The sequence below is a fragment of the Phyllobates terribilis genome, unplaced genomic scaffold (assembly GCF_046119375.1).
Source record: "Phyllobates terribilis strain yellow unplaced genomic scaffold, ASM4611937v1 Scaffold_2__4_contigs__length_985480577, whole genome shotgun sequence".
Classification (NCBI taxonomy): Eukaryota; Metazoa; Chordata; class Amphibia; order Anura; family Dendrobatidae; genus Phyllobates; species Phyllobates terribilis.
This window is the reverse complement of record NW_027362762.1, coordinates 369,592,007-369,613,802: the sequence shown is the minus strand read 5'-3', so window position 1 is coordinate 369,613,802 and position 21,796 is coordinate 369,592,007. Positions and strand designations below refer to the sequence as shown.

The 21,796-nt window shown below is 40.1% G+C and overlaps 1 protein-coding gene across 11 annotated transcripts in view; it reads right to left on the bottom strand.

Annotated features, from left to right (window-relative positions):
* Positions 1-21,796, bottom strand: part of DMD (dystrophin) — a 3,940,859-nt gene that overhangs the window by 1,139,806 nt on the left and 2,779,257 nt on the right. For all 11 annotated transcript variants that reach the window (XM_073664716.1, XM_073664719.1, XM_073664714.1 and 8 more), the window contains one exon: positions 17,050-17,167. In XM_073664716.1, coding sequence (XP_073520817.1) covers positions 17,050-17,167 — 118 coding nt within the window. The remainder of the gene's footprint in view (positions 1-17,049; positions 17,168-21,796) is intronic.

Here is a 21,796-nt window from a genome sequence, read left to right as displayed (position 1 = left end):
TTTATAGCAACTGGGTCTCCCGTGCACTGTTGGCCTAAGCAGTGAATGGAAGGCTTTCCAAAAATTATGAGGAACTGTAATGCCCCTTACAAGAGCCATGTGTGGCACCCCAGGGGTCTGGTCACCACAGTAATAGAGATATTACGTCGGAGAGCAAGTGGGAGGTTTCCTGGTCAGGATCCCTTAAATATGCAACATCCTACTTCCCCAGTCCTGGGAGGGGAGAATTCTGCCCTTATAAACTGGATCTGGGGCGGAGTTGAGTGAGTCAGAGAACAGTCAGAGTCAGAGTGAGAGCAAGGGAAAGTAACAGCAAGGAGCTCTGTAGAAGCTAGAAGCTAAAGACCAGGGGCTGGAAGCTGAGCAGAGCTCGCCCTGGCAGAAGACAATAGGAACCGGACACAGGAGTCCGAAGCTGTGAGGACTTATATATCCAGCAGCAGAAACCAGCCGGTTTAATGACTGTCACCCAACATTTTGACAACGCGAGGGTCACGGTTAAGGCAGCGTAACATAAAGTCAGCCATGCGTGCCAGACTGGTAACGGGCAAGATTTCCGTGTCCTCACCAAGATGATGACTGACCATGCTCTCCTCCTCCTCTTCCTCCTCCCCCCTGTCCTCAGGCCACCCACGCTGAACCGATGGTATGACACTTGTACAGGTACTACCGTCTACAACGCATGATAGCAGCTCCTGTTCTTCCTCCTCCTCCTCCTCTCCCTCATTGTCCCCCAATGCACGTTGGGATGAGATGAGGCTGGGCTGTGTGTAATCGCCCACTACGGCTTCTTGATCCATCTTATCATACTCTGGCTGCAATACCTCCTCTTTAATTCTCTGCAGAGAGCGTTGCAAAAGGCAGACAAGTGGTGGGATGCTGACACTAATGATGGCGTCATCGCCACTCACCATCTTGGTGGCCTACTCAAAGTTTGTCAGGATGGTACATATGTCAGACATCCAGGTCCACTCCTGAGGTCTTATGTGTGGAGTCTGACCTGAATATCGACGGCCTTGTTGCAGCTGGTACTCCACAACTGCTCTCTTCTGCTCACAAATCCTTTGCAACATGTGGAGGGTAGAGTTCCAACGTGTGGGGACATCACACACCAGTCGGTGTGCCGGAAGCTGCAAACGCTGCTGCAACACAGCAAGGGCGGCGGAAGCTGTAGCCGACTTGCGAAAATGAGCTGACAGGCGGCGTACTTTCACAAGCAGATCTGGCAACTCGGGGTACGATTTAAGAAACCGCTGAACCACGAGGTTAAGCACATGAGCCAGGCATGGTACGTGTGTGATCTCACCTCGCCTCGGAGCCGCCACCAGGTTACGGCCATTGTCACACACGACCATGCCGGGATGCAGGTTCAGCGGTCTCAGCCACAGATCTGCCTGCTCTTTCACAGCTGTCCACAACTCACAAGCAGTGTGAGGTTTATCACCTAAGCTTATGAGTTTCAGCACAGCCTGTTGCCGCTTGGCGGAGGCAGTACTGCAATGCTTCCAGCTTGTAACTGATGTGGTGATATCTGAGATGGAGGCTGAACATGAGGAGGAGGAGGATGCGCAGGAGCCTTACACTGTGGGGGCAACTCTGACTGACATAGGGCCCGCAATCCTCGGTGTGGGGAGGATGTGTTCCGTCCCAAGGTCCGACTGGGTCCCGGCTTCCACTATGTTTACCCAGTGTGCCGTCAGAGAGATGTACCGTCCCTGGCCACAAGCACTTGTCCACGTGTCCGTTGTCAGGTGGACTCTCCCAGTAACTGCGTTGTTGAGGGCACGGCAGATGCTTTGGGACACGTGCTTGTGTAGTGCGGGGATGGCACACCGGGCAAAATAGTGTCGGCTGGGGACCGAGTACCGAGGGACGGCCACCGCCATAAGATTGCGGAAGGATTCCGTCTCCACCAGCCTAAAAGGCAGCATTTCCAATGCAAGCAGTCGTGAAATGTGCGAATTTAGGACTGTGGCCTGTGGGGCATTAGCTGCGAATTTCTGCTTTCGTTAAAAGGTCTGGGATATGGACAATTGAACGCTGCGGTGGGACGTGGACGTGGACGTTGATGCTGTTTCTTGAGAAACTGCCTTAACAAGTGAAGGCTGAGAGGAGGGGGCATCTTTACATGCAGTATGGACAGGGGATTGCCTTGCACACACAACAGGGGGTTCTATTGCACGCACAACAGTGGAAGAAGCAGTGGTGACACCCGCTGACACTGGTCGTGGACCCTGGGTTTCACCCCACAAAGTCGGATGGTTTGCTGCCATGTGCCTGATCATGCTGGTGGTGGTCAGGCTGGTAGTTTTGTCACCCCTGCTGATGCTGGCATGGCAGGTGGAACATATGGCCTTTTTGGGGTTATCAGCAGAGTCTTTAAAAAAATTCCAGACTCTGGAAGACCTACCGCTTGTACTGGCAACGTCCCTCGTGTTGGTGTTACGGGGAACGGTTGCCTGCCTTCTGTCTGCGGCCACGACACTGCTTCTTCCTGCCTGTTGGGGTACTCTGCCTCCCTCCCCCTGTGTGCTGCTGGCCTCACTCTGCATGTCCTCCTTCCACGTTGGGTCAGTTACTAGATCATCCACCACCTCCTCCTCTTCCACTTGCGCACCACAATCCTCCTCCTCACTTCCTGGCAATTGTGTCTCGTCATTGTCCACCTCTTGTGACAGATTGCCAACGTCGACTTCCTGTGGCCGTGGCTGTTCAAATATTTGGGCATCGCAACATGGGATCTCCTCTTCCACCACTTCAAGCGTATCAGGCGAGGGGCCCAAATATGGAAATGGACCAGTGAACAGCTCTTCAGATTGTCCAAGTGTGGGATCACTTGCTGTCTGACGACACTCGGCATGGTGGGAGGAAGGAGCATCAGGGTGAGGAGGAGTATGCGGTCGAGACTCACGGCTACTAAGAGTTGACCGTGTGGAAGACAGATCGGAGGTGGTGGTGCCCAGGTAACTGGAAGTATTATCTGCTATCCAATTAATAACCTGTTCACACTGATCAGTTCTCAATACTGGTGTTGTTCTGTGCTTCCCTAGTAATTCGGTCAAGAAGTGGGAGCGAGAAGATGTGGCTGTTGGTTGTGGCACATTTTCACCTTGGCCACGGCCCCGTCCTCTGCACGAACCATCACCAAAAAGTCCACTTCCACGTCCTTTGCCACGCGCCTTGCCCATTGTAAATGAACTAAAATAGCTTACACTTGCACTATCAATGGAAAAAGGGTAGTAAAGAGTAGATTAGAACAGTGGAAGAGGAAAACCACAGTTATTGTTTACTGGGGTATACCACACTTTTTTAAATAGAGATATTTGTGGCTGAACAGTGAGCGACACACTCAAACTGCTTTTTTTTTAGATACCAAAGGCCCAAAACTGGATAGTACAGCGATTTGACCCGTGGAACTGCGAAACCACACTGGGATGTCGGGCCTACACAAGACTATTTTCAACAGATATATTTTTGTGTCACAACAGTCAGGAGAAACTACTGTTTTTCTTTACGGAAAAAACTACCAAAACCTGAATAATAGAGATTTTTTACCGTGGAACAGCAAAACCACAGTTATAATTTACTGATGTATACCAGGCTTTTTAAAATATATATATATTTGCGACTGAACAGTGAGCGACACACTCAAACTGTTTTTTTTAGATACAAATGGCCCAAAAGTGGATAATACAGAGGTTTGTACCGTGGAACTTCAAAACCACACCTGTATTTCCCGGGCCTACACCAGACTATTTTCAACAGATATATTTGTGTCTGAAAAATCAGGGAGACACTATTTTTTTTTTTTTTTTTTTACAGCAAAAAATGCAAAAAGCAGGATAATAGAGATTTTTTACCGTGGAACAGCAAAAGCACACTTCTGTCTCTCTGGCCTACACCAGACTATTTTCAACAGATATATTTGTGTCTGAAAAATCAGGGAGACACTATTATTATTTTTATACAGCAAAAAATGCCAAAAACAGGATAATAGAGATGTTTTACCGTGGAGCATCAAAACCACAGTAATAATTTACTGGTGTATACCAGGCTTTTTAAAATATATATATATTTGCGGCTGAACAGTGAGCGACACACTCAAACTGTTTTTTTTAGATACAAATGGCCCAAAAGTGGATAATACAGAGGTTTGTACCATGGAACTGCAAAACCACACTTGTATTTCTCGGGCCTACACCAGACTATTTTCAACAGATATATTTGTGTCTGAAAAATCAGGGAGACACTATTTTTTTTTTTTTTACAGCAAAAAATGCAAAAAGCAGGATAATAGAGATTTTTTACCGTGGAACAGCAAAAGCACACTTCTGTCTCTCTGGCCTACACCAGACTATTTTCAACAGATATATTTGTGTCTGAAAAATCAGGGAGACACTATTATGATTTTTATACAGCAAAAAATGCCAAAAACAGGATAATAGAGATGTTTTACCGTGGAACATCAAAACCACAGTAAAAATTTACTGGTGTATACCAGGCTTTTTAAAATATATATATATTTGCGGCTGAACAGTGAGCGACACACTCAAACTGTTTTTTTAGAGGGGGGGCACGCTTTTTTTTGGGGGGGGGCACCAATAGGTTAATAAGATGGGTATTTGTACATTGTGAAGGAGGAAAAAAAAAAGAGGATTTAGATAAAAAAAAGGATTTTTCCTGGCCCCCGGGACCTGGAGCTAAGTCCAGCAATTTCAGCAACAGGAGCAGCACACAGGACTGTAATGCAGCATTTGCTGGTATAACCACTGCGTCTCCTATACAGCCTGCCTGCCTGCCTGATATACCTGGGATGGATATTAGTCCTGAGAAGGACTGTTTTTTGATCTGGCAGCCTTTACAGACCCTACACTAACTATTTTGCAGGATATATCTCTCCCTAAATCAGCAGCGCTGTCCCTACACTGTCTGATCTGGAGCAACTGTGTCCAAGATGGCGGCGCCCGGTTTTAAATACTCGAGGTGACGCTGTGCGGCCAGCCAATCACTGTAATGCCCACAAACAACATGGCTGCGGCATTACAGTGACTGGCTGGCAATCCCTGCATGTTCATTGACTCTGTAAAGAGCGCCAAACATGCAGGGCGGAGACCCGAGCTCCCGCCCGAGTAACCCGGAAATGCAAAAAGGCATTCCTCACATGTATTAAAGTTGTCAAACAGTCACAAATCATGCACACACAGTGACTCAAAAATATCACCAAGCCCGCTGAAGATACTCGGTGAGCACCCGAGCATACTCATAAATCTCGAGTAACGAGTGTGCTCGCTCATCACTAGTGGAGAACTATTAGAAAATCCACAGATAGTTTCATATGCAAATTGCCTCTTCAGAGAAAAAGAGGACTTGAACTCTATAGCACCACCTATTGGAAGCAGCAATCCTACAAGTCACAATCAACCCTTTAAAGAGTCATGCAAAATTATTTAGGATAAAAGCCAAATCAGAATCTCAATTTGCAGACACGGTGTTTCGGGCTGTTGGCGCTCGTCAGTGCAAAGTATGAGAACTGATTTGGCTAGGTGAGAGGCTCTGGAATGAGATCTAAACGGTAACATTTATCCTTATGGAGAGTGGCACAGAGAGTTTCATCAATGAATAATATTGATATGTTAAAGAATTATTTGACAAGGAGTTTTCTGACTTTTTTTGCTTTCTGCATTTATTTACTCAGTGGCCTTAATTTAATTTTAGATAGAAATGCCATAAGTACTAAATCTTTAAAAGAAAAAAGGTTGGAAAAAATTATTAATAGGAAGCTTATTCAAAAGTATTTTAATGTTTTTTAGGTAGATTTTAGAATAGAATCTGCTCCAAAATCCTCATTAAAAACGGTGTGAACATAACCTTATTCCAATAAATCAGGACATATTTTCCTGTGTAATTACATGACATATCACATAAACTGTTTTCTAACAATCATTTAGGAAAAAGCTTGACAATCATTCTGATCTTCCTCCGGCATTACACTGTATTAAACACTCCTCGCAGCAATCGCATGGAGGGCAGTATTTATTGTACTAACTAGCTATTAGAAGGCTATTTAAATAAATGTTGAACTTGATAAACATCAAGGGGACATCTCAACACAACACATATTTTAGTGAACAATAGCTCATGTCATTATTTCAAATCCGCTGCTGCCGAAGGAAAACACATTGCTTTGAAAATTGGTGTCAAGTTGCTCCGCAATGAAGAATGCCCTCAAGGAAAAAAATGTAAATGCATTACACTGTTAATGTGGACACATATTCTTCTAATTGAATGCATTATGTAAGTGATCATACCACCCTCTACTGCTTATGAAATGCTCTGTGCTAAGGAAAGCCTTAGGGCGGTTCATGCATCAGTGACTTTGCCAACTGACCTGTCTGATTGCAGACAGAATTAGATATGATGCAATAGTTGTACAATTTTATTATATGTCACATTAGAATATATCTTAGTCAAATAAGTATTATTCAATTATTGAATATTTTTGATTTTTTTCTTACTCTGCTTTATAAAGTCCTTCTACACATAAATGTTGGCTTATTTTACCAAAATATTAAACATTGCTATATATTAATCTAAAATAAAATGTACCACCTATAGCTTTGCTAGAGTGCATTGTGTGACCCATTTTTCTTCAATGTGGTATTGTGTTATTAGAATCTGATGTAGAAGAGTCTACAATTATCTATTAACACAGGTCTACAAAAAAAAAATTTTTTTAGGTGCCAAGGTTTTTTTGAATGGATTTAGGGTATTTTGAGGGTTCTGAACTTGAAAATCCCATTACTTTTGCTGAATTGGTTCTAGTTTTTGAGATAATTCAGCCATGAAAATAATGCATTCCATCAAAGCGACTTGTGTGTCACAACAAATGCAATAGCTTTTGGTCTGTATTTTGACTCTTTGCCAGGTAATAAAATATTCCATATAATTATTTTGTATTTCAATTTGTAGACTTACAATGCTATAAAAGCAACTTTTTGAAGCCAGAATTCTACTGTAATTAATTATCTCTGAAACTAGAGCACCATAAATGTCATATAAAACCGTTCAGACATTGTGTTAGGGGGACGGTTGCAAACAACTTTATTAAATAATGGAAAGCAACCGAACCCGGGGTCCACGATGCAGCCTGGTGGACTGCGGCCGAACACCTTCCGGGTGAGAAGGTAAAGCAACCAACTTAAATAACAATCCCCTCCGTGTTACAGCACACCGGAATGGGAATAGGGATTCGCACTATCTCAGTTAACTGCACGAGAGATGTGTAATAAATAATGTATCTGTAGTCCTGTTGCAGCACAGGGACTACACAGTTTTCACTAGGATGCGTGTGTGACTCACGCCGGCGAATACGTGCTCCCAGCCGGCGTGCTACTGGACTAAGGAGTATCTCTCCACGTGGCTTACAGGTGGTACCAGGAATAGGGTGTCTGCAGACTGCTCGGGGTGTAAGGCGACCCCTTTGTCGGAGCCAGACTGTCAGATGAAGCTACCTGCCTATTTCATCTAAGCCTGCCTATTTCCACTAAACCTGCCTGCCAGAAATTAAAGCACACGTGGAGCCCAAGACACCAAGCGTCCACACAACACCATCACAGCTCAATGATCAGAGCGTGCCGCTATGTTTGTGGGCAGGATTTTTAAAGATTAAGCCCTGCCCACCGTCGCACCATTGGTGACGTCACCCGCGACCAATCAGGCGGTGTGAGGTCACCGGAGCAGCTGACTCCCAAACCACCAATCACGGTCCGCCATGTCACAGGCATGCTCAGTACAGAGAATCCTGGACTTAGGCTTTAGCAGCCCTGTCTCCCTCCGCAACCTATCCTTCATGTTTCTAGGAACAAACACCCAAGAGACAACCTGTACATCTCGTGGACCAGCTAGGTGTTGGGACTGAAGACGATGCTGAGCAGCATCAGCCCTGGGTGGACCAGAATGGGAGACCACAGAATCCACAGAAAGTTCTGGACCCATTTTGAATCCAGCAAACGCCCGACGCCTAACACATTTTTAGGACTAAAATCACTGTATACCAGTGATAATTAACCTATAAGGTATAACATTAAAAGGTTATTCTTATGTTGATAAATGGATAGAATTGCAAAGTGTTTCTTCAAGTTAGTGTGGTGACACGGGAGTCAGTGGATGCTATCGTCTGCTGGCCCTGCTGTCTTTAGAAAAACTGCATGGACCAGGGCTCATACCACTGAACACCTCCTCTCTTTTCCCATGGGCAGAACACTACTCAGGCAACAAAGGGTCAGGGTAAAACTGTGTAGCAATAATTTATTGAACCACCAGCAAAAAATAACATATGGAACAGTGCCAGCAAATACCCAAGATGATTCAAATTACAGAGTCTCACCCTTCTGCTAATTCACAGGGATTAGAGCAGCTGTGATTTTGGGGCTTCCAGGGCCTACTGCCCTCCAGTGGCACCCCGCTTTTGGCAGGCAACCACAGAGAGGGAGTAACAATAAGTTTAGGAAACTAACCAAGAGTAGTGAAGTATATAGCTAGGTGACCTGATTGTCCCAACCTGGATTTCTTCAAATCGTCTGAGGGTTCAGCAATTGTCAATGGAGCACATCTGCGTTCTTTCAGCTAGGTCCGTGGTCCCCTAAGCTGACATCCTGTAGAGTCACATCTGTGCCCCTGTCGATGGAGCCATGTGTCCTAGCTGCTGTTCTGAAGAGTCTCACACTCAGAAAAATAGGGATCCATTTTATATCCACACCTGTAGTTCATGTCATCATCCACAGGTCAGAAGGCAGGTGGGATGACTTTAACTCTCATTGTTTGAACATTTAATCGATCTGCATAGTTTGTTCTCCTCTGTTTTGTGAGTTGCTGTAAATATCAACTCAAGTGTCAGCATTCAGGCTTATGCAAATAATTGTCTGTCCTTCTTGACCAACCAAAGAACACCACATAAATTCAAAAGTCAGCATAAAGATAATAGCTTATTTCTCCTGGCCTACTGAATTTATGCCTGGCATAATTAAGAAGAAAAGCTGTGTCATTACAGTAAGCATATTTTCAATATACAAATTTTTAAAAATCTTCTCCATTCTCCTGGATGGAGCGATTCTTAATTTTATTCACTGCCTAGGTTGCCAGCCATGGCTGTATTTTATTAGTGACAGTTTTGCCAACTTGACTTTTTATTTTTTTGGGACATTTTATCAAAAAATCTTGTACATATAATATTTTTACGGACACACTGGAAAAACAGAATAGATCATTAAGATTATAAGTGATACATGTTTACTGTCGATAATTCTGATATGAAGACATCAGCCAAACTGTGAACTCACTGTAATTTCTAAAATGTTGATAATTTTAATCAAAATAATCTGTATAAGTTTCTTCAGCTTCAAAAAAATCATGGATGTTCTACATTGTTTTGTGGACAAAAAGTGCCCTATTTTTACTGGCTGCCTTGGAATTTCTGAGCGATTCAAAACCCTGATCAGCGATCAGAGGTGGTCAGTGTCCTAGGCAAGGAGCACAGGGCTTACAAGTTCTTTTCTATAAAGCAGAAGCTGAGCGGATTGATGGATCCAATCAGCTTTAGTGTTACGGTGTTCCTCAGATCCTGCAGAGACAAAGCTGCCTCTCCTTGCAGTGTCGGAGAGAGCAAGGTTTTGGTTAACGATATCGCTGTCCTGAACTGTCCATTAATCAAAGTACACAGTTAAGCAGCATGTAGAAAGCCAGAAGGTATGGGAGAGGTGCGCTTTGGAAAAAAAGATGTTGAGTATAACCATTTAATGTAATTCAATCTGTAGTTTGCTGTGATCAAACATGATCATCTCTTTAAATCTAAATCTGTAAATGATAGAGAATTTTTTTTCTAAAGAATTCCCAGCCTGGCTAGGCATATTTTTAATCTTATATCTCAACACAGAGGAATACATATTTCTTTTTAAAGTCTGTTGTATCTGCCACCAACAAAACCAACACACAAAAAAGGTTTTACACTCCCTTATGGAAACCAAAGTGCTTTAATTGATGTTTATGCTTTACTGTAAACCATTTACTGGAGGAAACATATGTCTGGAGAACTGAGAATTTATATTTTACTTGCTTGGCATATTGAATTAATTGTAGGTTATGGAAATGCATTACAGGTACTGCAGGTATCTGAATGATTTGATACTGTGATTTCATTCATTGCTGTAAAGTTTATTTTTTCTTTAGGGTCTAATAAACAAGTTTATACTATCCAGAGTGTATCTCTCAGGCAAGCTTCGCTCTAGGAAATGTAAATTTAATATAAATCTGCTATGTAAATGTAAACCTATTTCAGGCTATGGGCTATTGTCTGTGTGCTAAAAGAGCCTGGAGTCAAAGGCTCTACTGAAAAGAAATAAAAGGATCCAGTTAAGTTTGACCATGTCCTCAGTTCAACTGTATGGATTGAGGAATTATGGAGAATAGCAAAGCAGTACTATCTCAAGCGCCTGACAAAAACACATTACTATTGCACCACTAAATAAGAATATGACTATTTAAATATGAATTTGATAATCATCAACTGTATTAAAGTGTTGTCTCCTTTCCGAAAACTTTCTTCTATTAGCTGCTGTAGTCATAAAACAAACAAACTGAGTATTATTTACCCTCTACTGGTCCAATGTTGGTTCTCTGCCACTACCTGGTGTTTGTTATTTGTCTGCAGTGCTGATTTTCCTATACAGTAATTTTTCCATGCCAATGCCCAATGTACCACTTGACCTTAAGGGAACCTGTCACGTGAAAAAGCACTATTATCCTGCAGATATGGGGTTAATCTGCAGGTTAATTGTTTTCTGAACCTGCACTTTATTCTCCCTGGCAGCATTTGGGTTTCAGTCATGGGCGCAACGCCGACAGGTTCAGTCACTGCTCTGTGTATAGAGAGCAGCCGCTGTAACCACACACCCGGCACTGACTGACATCTGGCCTTTATGCTAAGCTGCTGACTGTAAGTCAGTGCTGGTGGTGCAGTTATAGTGGCTGCTCGCTATACACAGAGGTGGTCTTGACTGAACCAACTCCAGTGCCACCCCTATGACCGAACACCACACGCTGCCGGGGTGAATAAAATTCATTTCCTCCCAGCAGAGAGAGTCTAAGTGCCGACGCCGGGCAGGTTCAGAAAGCTATTAACCTGAAGATTAACCCCATATGCCCAGGATAATAGCGTTTTTTCACATGACAGGTTCCCTTTAAGACACCACTACACCTTAAGCGCCCCCATGTACTTTAGAGAACGGTCCGAAGAATTATGGCTCAACTGATCATTCGGTCGGCAGCTTTCTCACCAACTCCTCCATACATGGGAGAACTCGTTCTGTCAAGCTCTTCTGTGTTTTGTATGAGAAAACCAAAACCTTAAATATCTGCTGTTTGCGGATTTGCTCATTAAAACCCTGATGACGCCAGTGTAATGAAACATGTTGGCGAGGTTGATAGCTGACAATTTTTAATTACAGCATATGTGGTGGTATGCTTATATAGCCATTCATTCAAGGCCTGCAGCAGCACAGTATAGCAATTTTAAATAATATTACTATTCTACTGGGATTTAATAGATAGGAATTGATACAGTTGAGAGTTTATATTCCATTAGTTATCATACCTAATTACATTATGTAATTTTAACAATTAGTGCATTATTCCTTTTTTCCCTTTTTTAGACAATAAAAGTTATATTTTAACATAGTCTTCAATTTAGGGGTTCTTCTGCCTTTGGCAATTTGTTAATATATGTTATTATTCTATACTGACTGACAAACAGTTCTCACCAGTTTATATCCAAGCTCTCCTGTGCTCTCTGTGAGAAAACCATTGCCAAACATATCTGGAGTTGGCTTATCTCATGGACAACAGAGTGAACAGAATTGAACATGAAATCAGACATGATACATCCTTAATTCCCCTGATAATCATTTGCCACATGTTAAACTGTTTGCCAGAACTCTTGATATTGACAGGTTTGGCTGACTCTTTTCTAATGTGTATGAGGGCCTTTACATAGTTATTTTTTTCTGTTGAAAGTGAATATTGTCTTTGCAAGACACCTTTGTGTTGGGTCATATGTTAGGAAAACAAAAAAATAAGACATTATAATTCAATATGGTTCTTCCCTCCTTCAACATCAGAAGGCCACCATACACATTAGATACACATTACATGGAAAGCTAGTCCTGTCCTGTGAGTTTGGCCACCTTAAATCTAATTTGTATGAAGACCTTTACTTCTGCCTTTTGTGTTAAGCCACATGGAAGCATGCAAACACAGACCCATTGGACATTTTGAGCATATGCCAAAAATATGCTATACGTACTGTAAGATGACTGCTGGAAACATAGTGGACGGCAGATATGTATCACAGAGGTGGATGTCCTCTGTGATGTAAACCTGGAGTAATACTCTAGTACATATAGTACTAAAAGGGGTTAATCGTCATGACAGGGCCGGGTTTAATGTGAGCAGCTGAAGTGTTGGGCGGGATGGCTGCTCACCATATCTCCACCCCTGGGTGTGGTTAACATTATAAAATGGGACCTGTTTGTCTCACACATGGTCTGTGTGTGAAGGCGGGCAGATCTCCAGAAGTGTGTCTTTCCTAAAAGTCAAAGAAGCTGGATTCTAAACTCGAGTGGGCGAACCCACAGTACTTTTAAATGGACTTTTTACTTTATGTTTCACTTTGTGCCGGACGAGGGCTGTATTTAAGTTTATGTGGAGTGAAATAAACCAGCTGGACTTTTAAATAGAAACGGTTCCTGTGATACCTCTTCCTGCTCCTAAGTGAGTAGCATTGTTGCAGTACATGTCAAATGTTATATTAGCCCTATGAGGAAAGATGTAACTGACCAAGGAGTTATTCTGTTGGCTTCCACTGACTATGTTCCTTGACATTTCCAGAATGTAGTAAAAAAGTGACAGACACTCTTTTCTAGAAGCTGTCTAAGATAATTTCCATTTGGCATATACTTTCTTCTAAAGTGTTAATATACCTCCTAAGTGCCACTGAGAACAAACATTACATTTTTACAGTGAAAAACACAAAAACTATACACAAACAATTCTGAGTCTATGGTTTTGATAGGTAATATAACTCAGTACTTTATCTGGTAGTTTAATGATGTAGCTGAAGAAATGACAAGTATACCACAACATTTAATATCACAAGACTCTGATGACCATAAAGCTGCCACTTATTCTGTTTTACTGTCATTTCCTCCATGCCTAGATATTGTAGTGGTGTTTTTTAGTGCTTACAATCGCACTTTACATTTGGCAGACATAGACTTTACGAAGGATAATAGCCTTTATAGGGTGTTGATAGGGTAATATTGCTTTTATAAGAGAGCACCTTACATAAAAAAACAGGAACAATATTAAACCTTCTAAGTATCTCAAGAAACAATATGGGACAAATCTAATCATTTTCTCAAACGCAAAACTTGCTTTTAAATCAAGGAAATAGCAAATACCTGCAGTAAGGTATGACTTATTATTGGGGCAAATATAGGAAGATCACAAGATGTTGTTGAATGTCTAGAATAAATACACCTAATTGTTTTTTGTTGGGTCAAGATGGATCTAATTTTTTTGTTATTACTATTCGCAAGGGTAGTTGTTGCTAAGAACTAGGTGACTTCTAGAGATTACCTTTTATGAATGGAAACAATAAGTTAATCTAAGTTCAAGGTTATAATAAATTAATAGCCAGGATAATTCTTTCTTTTTTTCTTCTCCTCTCTATTTTTATGGGTGGAAGCTGGGGTGGCTTTAAGAGGCAGGAAAAAAGTGAAAGACAAAATAGCTATATTATTTTTCTTGTGTTTTTGTGTCTACTCTTCATGTTTGAGTACAGAAAAAAACATAATTACAAAAAAATACAAAATAAGTTTTTGTGATCTTTTTATTGAGGTTATTTTATTCTGTATATGCAACATGGATTACCTCACAGTCGGAATAATTCAGATTATAATTATTTTGTCCTCTATGTTATGACAATAACCTTTTCAATGCTCTAACTTTCTGGAAACTGTATACCAGGCTTATGCATATGCAAATTGTCTCTTCATAGTGGAAGAGGATTTGAACTCTGGTGCCAGATATTGGAAGCAGCAATCCCAAAGTAAATATTTATTCTAAACCATGTGGCAAGAATTGTTAAAGATTCGATATTGAATTTTAGGATTGCTACTTCCAATAGGTGGATCTAGAGTTCTAGTCCTCTTTCTATCTGAAGAGGCAATTTACATATTTAATTTGCCAGAGGAGCATCGCATGGCCTATAAGTCTTCTCACACTGGCATGTCACTCTGCAAAGGGAGAAACGTTACACCTTAGACCCCAGTCTTAATCATATACACAGCAGCTCTTTGATATATACAGAGTTGTCCACTATTCATTTTAAAAAATCAGCATAGGGTCAATCAGACCATTACTCCCATTACTCGATACTTCCCTGCCTATTAGACTCTGATTGGCACCAGTCATCACATAGTGTACCCCAGCAGAAGAGAAAGGAAGAAGGAACAGTGGAGGCTTGCACTTTGCTTTACAAAATTTTGCAATGTGTGCATCAATATTCTCAAATATTCTCAAACCAGAATCAGTCCATTAGAATAATACAATTAAATTTTTTTTTCCCAATATAAGATATATTAGTAGACAATTGCCTGATAGCTCCTTTAAACTAGCTTAATTTTATTTATTGGTGCTGTATTTCTCGGTTGTCTTTATTTTTTTCAGTTTGATGATGCAGAAATAGGTTCATTATTTTAATAATGACATTTCTACAACATCAGACTTTCTGATTTGAACCTTCTGCAAGTTTAATTATGAGTAGATGCATTCAGGCATAACTGTAAAAAAAACAACTACATTTCTAATGTCATTCCAGTACATGAGCCAAAGAAGACAGAAACTAAGAATCTTTTCTAAAGGAAAACCTCCTTCAAAAAGATTAACAAAACAACATCCAATTATAGAATTAAAGGTTAAAAGAGTGCGCATATTGTTTACAATACATTGCAAAGTCTTTTAACATTAAAAAACACATACATTATTTTATTTGCAGTTACTCAAAATAACTTTTTTCAGTTTTAATGGTAATTCTTTTAATTGTATAGATTTGAAGGCCCGAGGAGCTTATCTATATGGTTAGTAGCAGAATACTGAAGTTGGTAGCTTTAGAAAAAAAATCTTGTTTCATTCAACTGATTTTGGCAATATATTACTACAGCTCTGATTTTTACATTATTTCATTATGTATTTATTAACAAATGACATATAGCAACTGTCTGAAAGGGGAACATTTTTATGTCAGAGCTTCTGCTCAAGGATGTTGTGTGACTGTGTTACAAGGTCAACTATTTCAATGACTATTCTAGGGCAATATGCTTCTACTTTATCCAACAATATCAATTTGTTAGATGGGCCCAGGAAAAATGGCGCTATCATTTCTCTGGCAGTTATTAAGTCTTTATGGGTAGTGATTCATCTTGAATGAATCGGCTGAAGATAGAATTCATCTGATTGCTCGAATTTAGCTGGAAAATTTGATTTGAATTAAAAAATTTTCAACACAAATCAAAATTGCCTTATTATGCATTTGGGTCTCTCCAGAATCCAGAGTATAATAAACATAGGGTAATAAAAATGGAAAAAAAAAAACACCTGTCCACTGCCACAACTTCTTTTCTGGTCCTCCATACAGCCACATCTAGTCTCTTTACATCTCCACAGCAGGGGATGTCCTTTTCCTCGAACTTAACTCTGTGCCGGGCATTTCCAACACTGAGTAGGCCTCTGACGTCAAGACCCACATTATCGCAACTTGCATCTCCCAAAGCATTGGATAGGCCTCAGGTAATGCACATTGTGATGGCAGAGGCTTGAAGAACTTGAGGAAGAGGACATTGGATGCCATGGAAAAATAAAGAAGAGGTCACAGGTTGCTGAGGAGGAGTGGTCATGAAACTACTGAGAGAGGAAGACGATGGGTGACATGTGATGAAAGTGTATTGGTTTTTTACATTTTTTTTACCCTCTCAAATTCCTCTCCAAAACAGAAAAATGGCAGCCAAGCCAAAGCAAATAAAAAATATTTGGATTTAAGAGAATCACAATTTTTTTTTATTCAAAGTAAATTCTATTCATCTCTAGCACTTATAAAAATTAGTGACAAACATTGCACCAAAGTGTGATTGGGGTGGAGTCTTGGTTGAAAATGCAGTTATGGACATGTTGTTGTGGCCCAGGCTAATGAGACTGTGTGAGTTGTTTGCACAAGGCATGCAAGAGAAGGAAGCTGCAAATCATGAGTGAGCAGGAGGCCAGTTGGAGAGGCAGTGCTGAGCCAAGCAAGATGGAAATGGAAACTGCTGTGAATAAATGCAAGTTGCTAATGTAAAGGGAATTGAGAAGGAATTTCTGACTGTTGCTGATGGAACACAAGAGACACCAATTGAGTATAAGAAGTCTAGGGGTGATGTGAGAAAGTAATAAGGGAAATACAACCAGAAACTGCAATTATTTGACTATTTGAGTGGCGATTCGTTATTTCAGTGGGATTTTCTGACCATTAGCAAGTGGCTTAGCTATCATTTGTGCCACAAGCAAAGACCACTGTCAAGTGGCACAAGTGGCACAACTGTGTTCAGTTATTGTTATAGCCTCTTACCTAAAGGTGAACACTGAAACCACCAAGCGCATGTACCTTAGAGCACTGTAATCATAACACATTTTATCCTGTATTGTAACCCCCAAGAACTGAGGCTATATTGCAACAGCTAAGATTGTGTCTGTACCACAAGTGAAGATAGTATTTTGTTAGCAAAGCTTCTGAATTCCGTCACAAAAATGAAAGTTTTTGCTAAACTGCTTCCTCTCTGCTGTGTAATTCCTTGGTGGTGTACCAGCCTGGCTAACCTCCTGCTCTTTTAAATTAGAGGTCCATCTTTTTTTAAGTGTTCCAATAATTATATTGCTAAAAGAATAGCAAAATTGCACACTTACTGCGATCAGTCACCACTGCACGAGCCTCAGGGTTACTTGTTTTGTTTTTTAGGTTCTGAGCTGCAGTTATTAGTTCTTCCAAATGGGGTCGTTTTTGTTCCAAATCCTGCAGAGTTACCTATGCACAAAGATATATGCAAGAAAATGAATACATGCACTAAATAAAACATATACTTATATATGTACAGAGATTTTACAATCACAAAGAAATATACTCCTTAACATTGAAATTGCAAGACCATGGAGAAAAAGTAGAGGAAATACACTGTGTGCAGAATTATTAGGCAAGTTGTATTTTAGAGGATTATTTTTATTATTCTCAATCAACCCAAAAGACTCATAAATATCCAAGCTTAAAATTTTTGTAAGTTGGAATGTTTTTTTTTTTACATTTGGCTATCTTACGAGGATATCTGTTTGTGCAGGTAACTATTACTGTGCATAATTATTAGGCAACTTAATAAAAAACAAATATAATCCCATCTCACTTGTTTATTTTCACCAGGTAAACCAATATCAGCGCACAAAATTTAGAAATAAACATTTCTGACATGCAAAAACAAAAGACAAAAAAATTAGTGATCAATATAGCCACCTTTCTTTATGATGACACTCAACAGCCTTCCATCCATAGATTCAGTCAGTTGCTTGATCTGTTTTCGATCAACATTGCATGCATCAGCCACCACAGCCTCCCAGACACTGTTCCGAGAGGTGTACTGTTTTCCCTCCCTGTAGATCTCACATTTTATGATTGACCACAGGCTCTCTATTGGGTTCAGAACAGGTGAACAAGGGGGCCATGTCAATATTTTTTCTTCTTTTAGACCTTTACTGGCCAGCCACGCTGTGGAGTAGTTGGATGCATGTGATGGAGCATTGTCCTGCATGAAAATCATATTTTTCTTGAACAATACCGACTTCTTCCTGTACCACTGCTTGAAGAAGTTGTCTTCCAGAAACTGGCAGTAGGTCTGGGAGTTGAGCTTCACTCCATCCTCAACCCGAAAAGGTCCCACAAGTTCATCTTTGATGATACCAGCCCATACCAGTACCCCACCTCCACCTTGCTGGCGTCTGTGTCGGAGTGAAGCTCTCTGCCCTTTATTGATCCAGCCTCTGGCCCATCCATCTGGCCCATCAAGAGTTACTCTCATTTCATCAGTCCATAAAACCTTTGAAAAATCAGTCTTAAGATATTTTTTGGCCCATTCTTGACATTTTATCTTATGTTTCTTGTTCAAAGGTGGTCGTTTTTCAGTCTTCCTTACCTTGACCATGTCCCTGAGTATCGCACACCTTGTGCTTTTTGATGCTCCAGTAATGTTGCAGCTCTGAAATATGGCAAAACTGGTGGCGAATGGCATCTTGGCAGCTTCATGCTTGATTTTCCTCAATTCATGGGCAGTTATTTTGCGCCTTTTTTGGCCAACACGCTTCTTGCGAACCTGTTGGCTATTTGCCATGAAACGCTTGATTGTTCGGTGATCACGCTTCAAAAGTTTGGAAATTTCAAGACTGCTGCATCCCTCTGCAAGACATCTCACAATTTTGGACTTTTCAGAGCCAATCAAATCTCTCTTCTGACCCATTTTGCCAAAGGAAAGGAAGTTGCCTAATATTTAAGCACACCTTATATAGGGTGTTGATGTCATTAGTCAACACCCCTCCTCATTACAGAGATGCACATCACCAGATTTACTTAATTGGTAGTTGGCTCTCAAGCCTATGCAGCTTAGAGTAGGGCAACATGTATAAAAAGTATCATGTGATCAAAATGCTCATTTGCCTAATAATTTTGCACACAGTGTATGAATATTTCAGGATTGACAGATATGTTAATGAAATACAAATGATGAATAAACGGAAGCAACATTTTCAAATGAATTTCAGATAATTCAGCATCGAGCATGAGCACCACATGAAGAAATAAGGGCACTTACATGCCTGAACATGATATAAATAAAATTATTAATCGTAGTCTGAGGAATGTTCTGCCACTCCTAATGCACTTGTATATGCAAATTATCAGGATCCGCTGCTGACAATTCCCTTTGAAATCCTAGAAATGCTTGATAGGAGAGCAGTTTTGTGGACTAACAGCTCAGGGTTACACTGATTTAGTTTTGGAACCAGTGGTTCCATAGCCTGCAGCATCTCCAGGCTTGTCTCCAATTGAGTACATCTGGGACGTCATTGAGCAGCAGTTGCAAAGGGATCTGCTAGCAGTAGACCTTGATGATATGTGTTTTCAAGTGCATTCAAAGTGGTATACCATTTCTCAGACATCCATTAGTAAACTCATTGATAGCATGCCAGGAGAAACAAGTGAGTGTAATCCACAATTTTAATTTTTGTTGTTACAATTCCAATTTTGAAGAGTCTGTGCTTTGAGTCCATGGTGAAAAAAGCACAATACAAATTCTTGAGTGTATATTCAGTGATCAATAGCATGCATACTTGTTTTCAAATGTTTATCTGGATTTTCCATTAATTTATATTACTTACAGAGTACTATCATATTTCGCAACACTTTATATACGTTATCATCACTCTTCTCATTGGGGCTCTCAATATAAATTCCTTATCACTATGTTTTTGAAGTGTTGGAGGAAACCAGAGCGCCCAGAGAAAACCCACACACAGGGAGAACATACAAACTCCTTGAAGATCACCTTGGTGGAATTTGAACCCAAGACCCCAGCACTGTAAAGGAACATTGCTAACCATTGAGGACATATAATGTTGTGTGCTAGGAAAATTAGATTTGTCCTCAAGTTGGGATTTGTGGCGATAATTTGAATGTGAAAACATGGCTGTAATATAGTATGCCTGGGGGATCTTGACTAAAGGTATAGTAGATACACAGACATTACTCAATGGTCAATATCAAAACAATTCTATTGTCTTCATAGCAAACTTGAAATGCTTTTGTAAAAGATAGAGAAAAATATCAGCATCTCAAATTTTCCATCTTATACAGCATGATTGGTGCCAGAGAGAAAGTAGACTGGGAATATTCTCATCTTGATAGGTTGTAAAATGCTTTCCATGAGCATGGGAAAGTGCCAATTCTGGAGGTTACTGTGAACTTTTGACACTTAAAGTTTCTTTTTAAAGACCTACTGTCATGTATAACCTCTACATTACCACAAGTCCCACCATACCCAACTGTACCTATAAATGAAGCTGACATGACAATCTGAAACCACGGGTAACTAATTGTTATAGCTAATGGAAGTTGCGTGTAGCCATCTGAAACCACGGTTAACTAATTGTTATAGCTAATGGAAGTAGCGTGTAGCCATCAATTTTAAATATGCATGGAACTGGTCTTCTAAGTTGATGGCCATTGATATGCAGGGCTTTTCACTCTGCCCCCATCCAATGGCATCCATATGTCCCATCAGAATATATTTCTAGTGGACGTCTTAATGAAACAACTTTTTAAAATAACAAAGCAGAAACTGTGAGAACTTATAGAATATACAAAACAGAAAAAAAACCGAGACCACATTTAGGATGAGTACCATTATCCTCAATTATATAAATACTGCATTTGGTAACAACACATGGCATGAATAATATGCTAATGATCCAGTTCCCATATTGTGATGTATGTTAAAAATAATGTACATATATTCAGCAACCACTTTCATGCAGCCTTGGTTACATTTTTAGATGCAGTAGCTACAATTATGTTCAATGTTCTTTAGTGGCAATGGGACTTTTCTCAATCCTTACGCACAAGAGCTTTGCATTTACTGTTCTGTCCTTTCAGCCATGAAACAAAAGACAATCTTTAAGTAACATAAATAATGAAATAAAGCATAATGTTCTTTGAAGTAAATGATTTAATGCAATAATATTTCTGCTGAGTATAGTTCGGGAAACAATTTTAAACAAAAGGAAACTAGCAATAACTTCGAATGACAAGTGACTAATTATGAACTTTATGAATTCTTGTTATTTTATATGAAAAAAATATTCTACTCAAGTGGAAAAATAACAAAGTATAAATAACAAAACTAAGTTTCACCAAGATCACTTTTTGGTACAATTTTAATGTTTGTTTTTTTTATACAAGGTCAAGAGTTAATCAAATGATAGAAATTATTACCAGTGATGAAAGGGTATTTTCATATACAGCGGATTTTGGTGCAGAAGTTTTTACAATTGGATTGGATGGATTTTCAGTTGCTGAAATTTCAGCAATTAATCTATCTAACATAGCTCTGTACATTTTTAATTGTACAAATATATTTTCAAAAGCAAAAGTACCCTTAATTAAAAAATCCATGTACGAATTTGGCTTAATTTATAATTTCTGTCCAACAGAAGAAGTGGCATTGTTGTTAATAACCAGTCAGGCTTTATTTGCATTATTTTTTTTATATTTTGCTTGCTTGCAAAAAAACCCCTCATATTTAATGCACTTTTTTACAAACCTATTTTTGGTGACATTTTTTATTTTATTTTTCCAGCACATTAGGTAATCATGCTTAATCATGAATAGTCTATTGAAAAACGCAGGAAAAAACGCCACCCCTGAAGCATGTTGTATTAAAAAAAGCGGAAAAGTCTGTCTTTATTTAAGTGGCTTTTTGATCCCCCCTATTTACTATGTATTAGGCTACCTTCACACGGTAGTATTTTGGTCAGTGTCTCACATCATTATTTGTAAGCCAAAACCAGGAGTGGGTGATAAATACAGAAGTGGTGACTATTATGCTTTTCCTCTGATTAT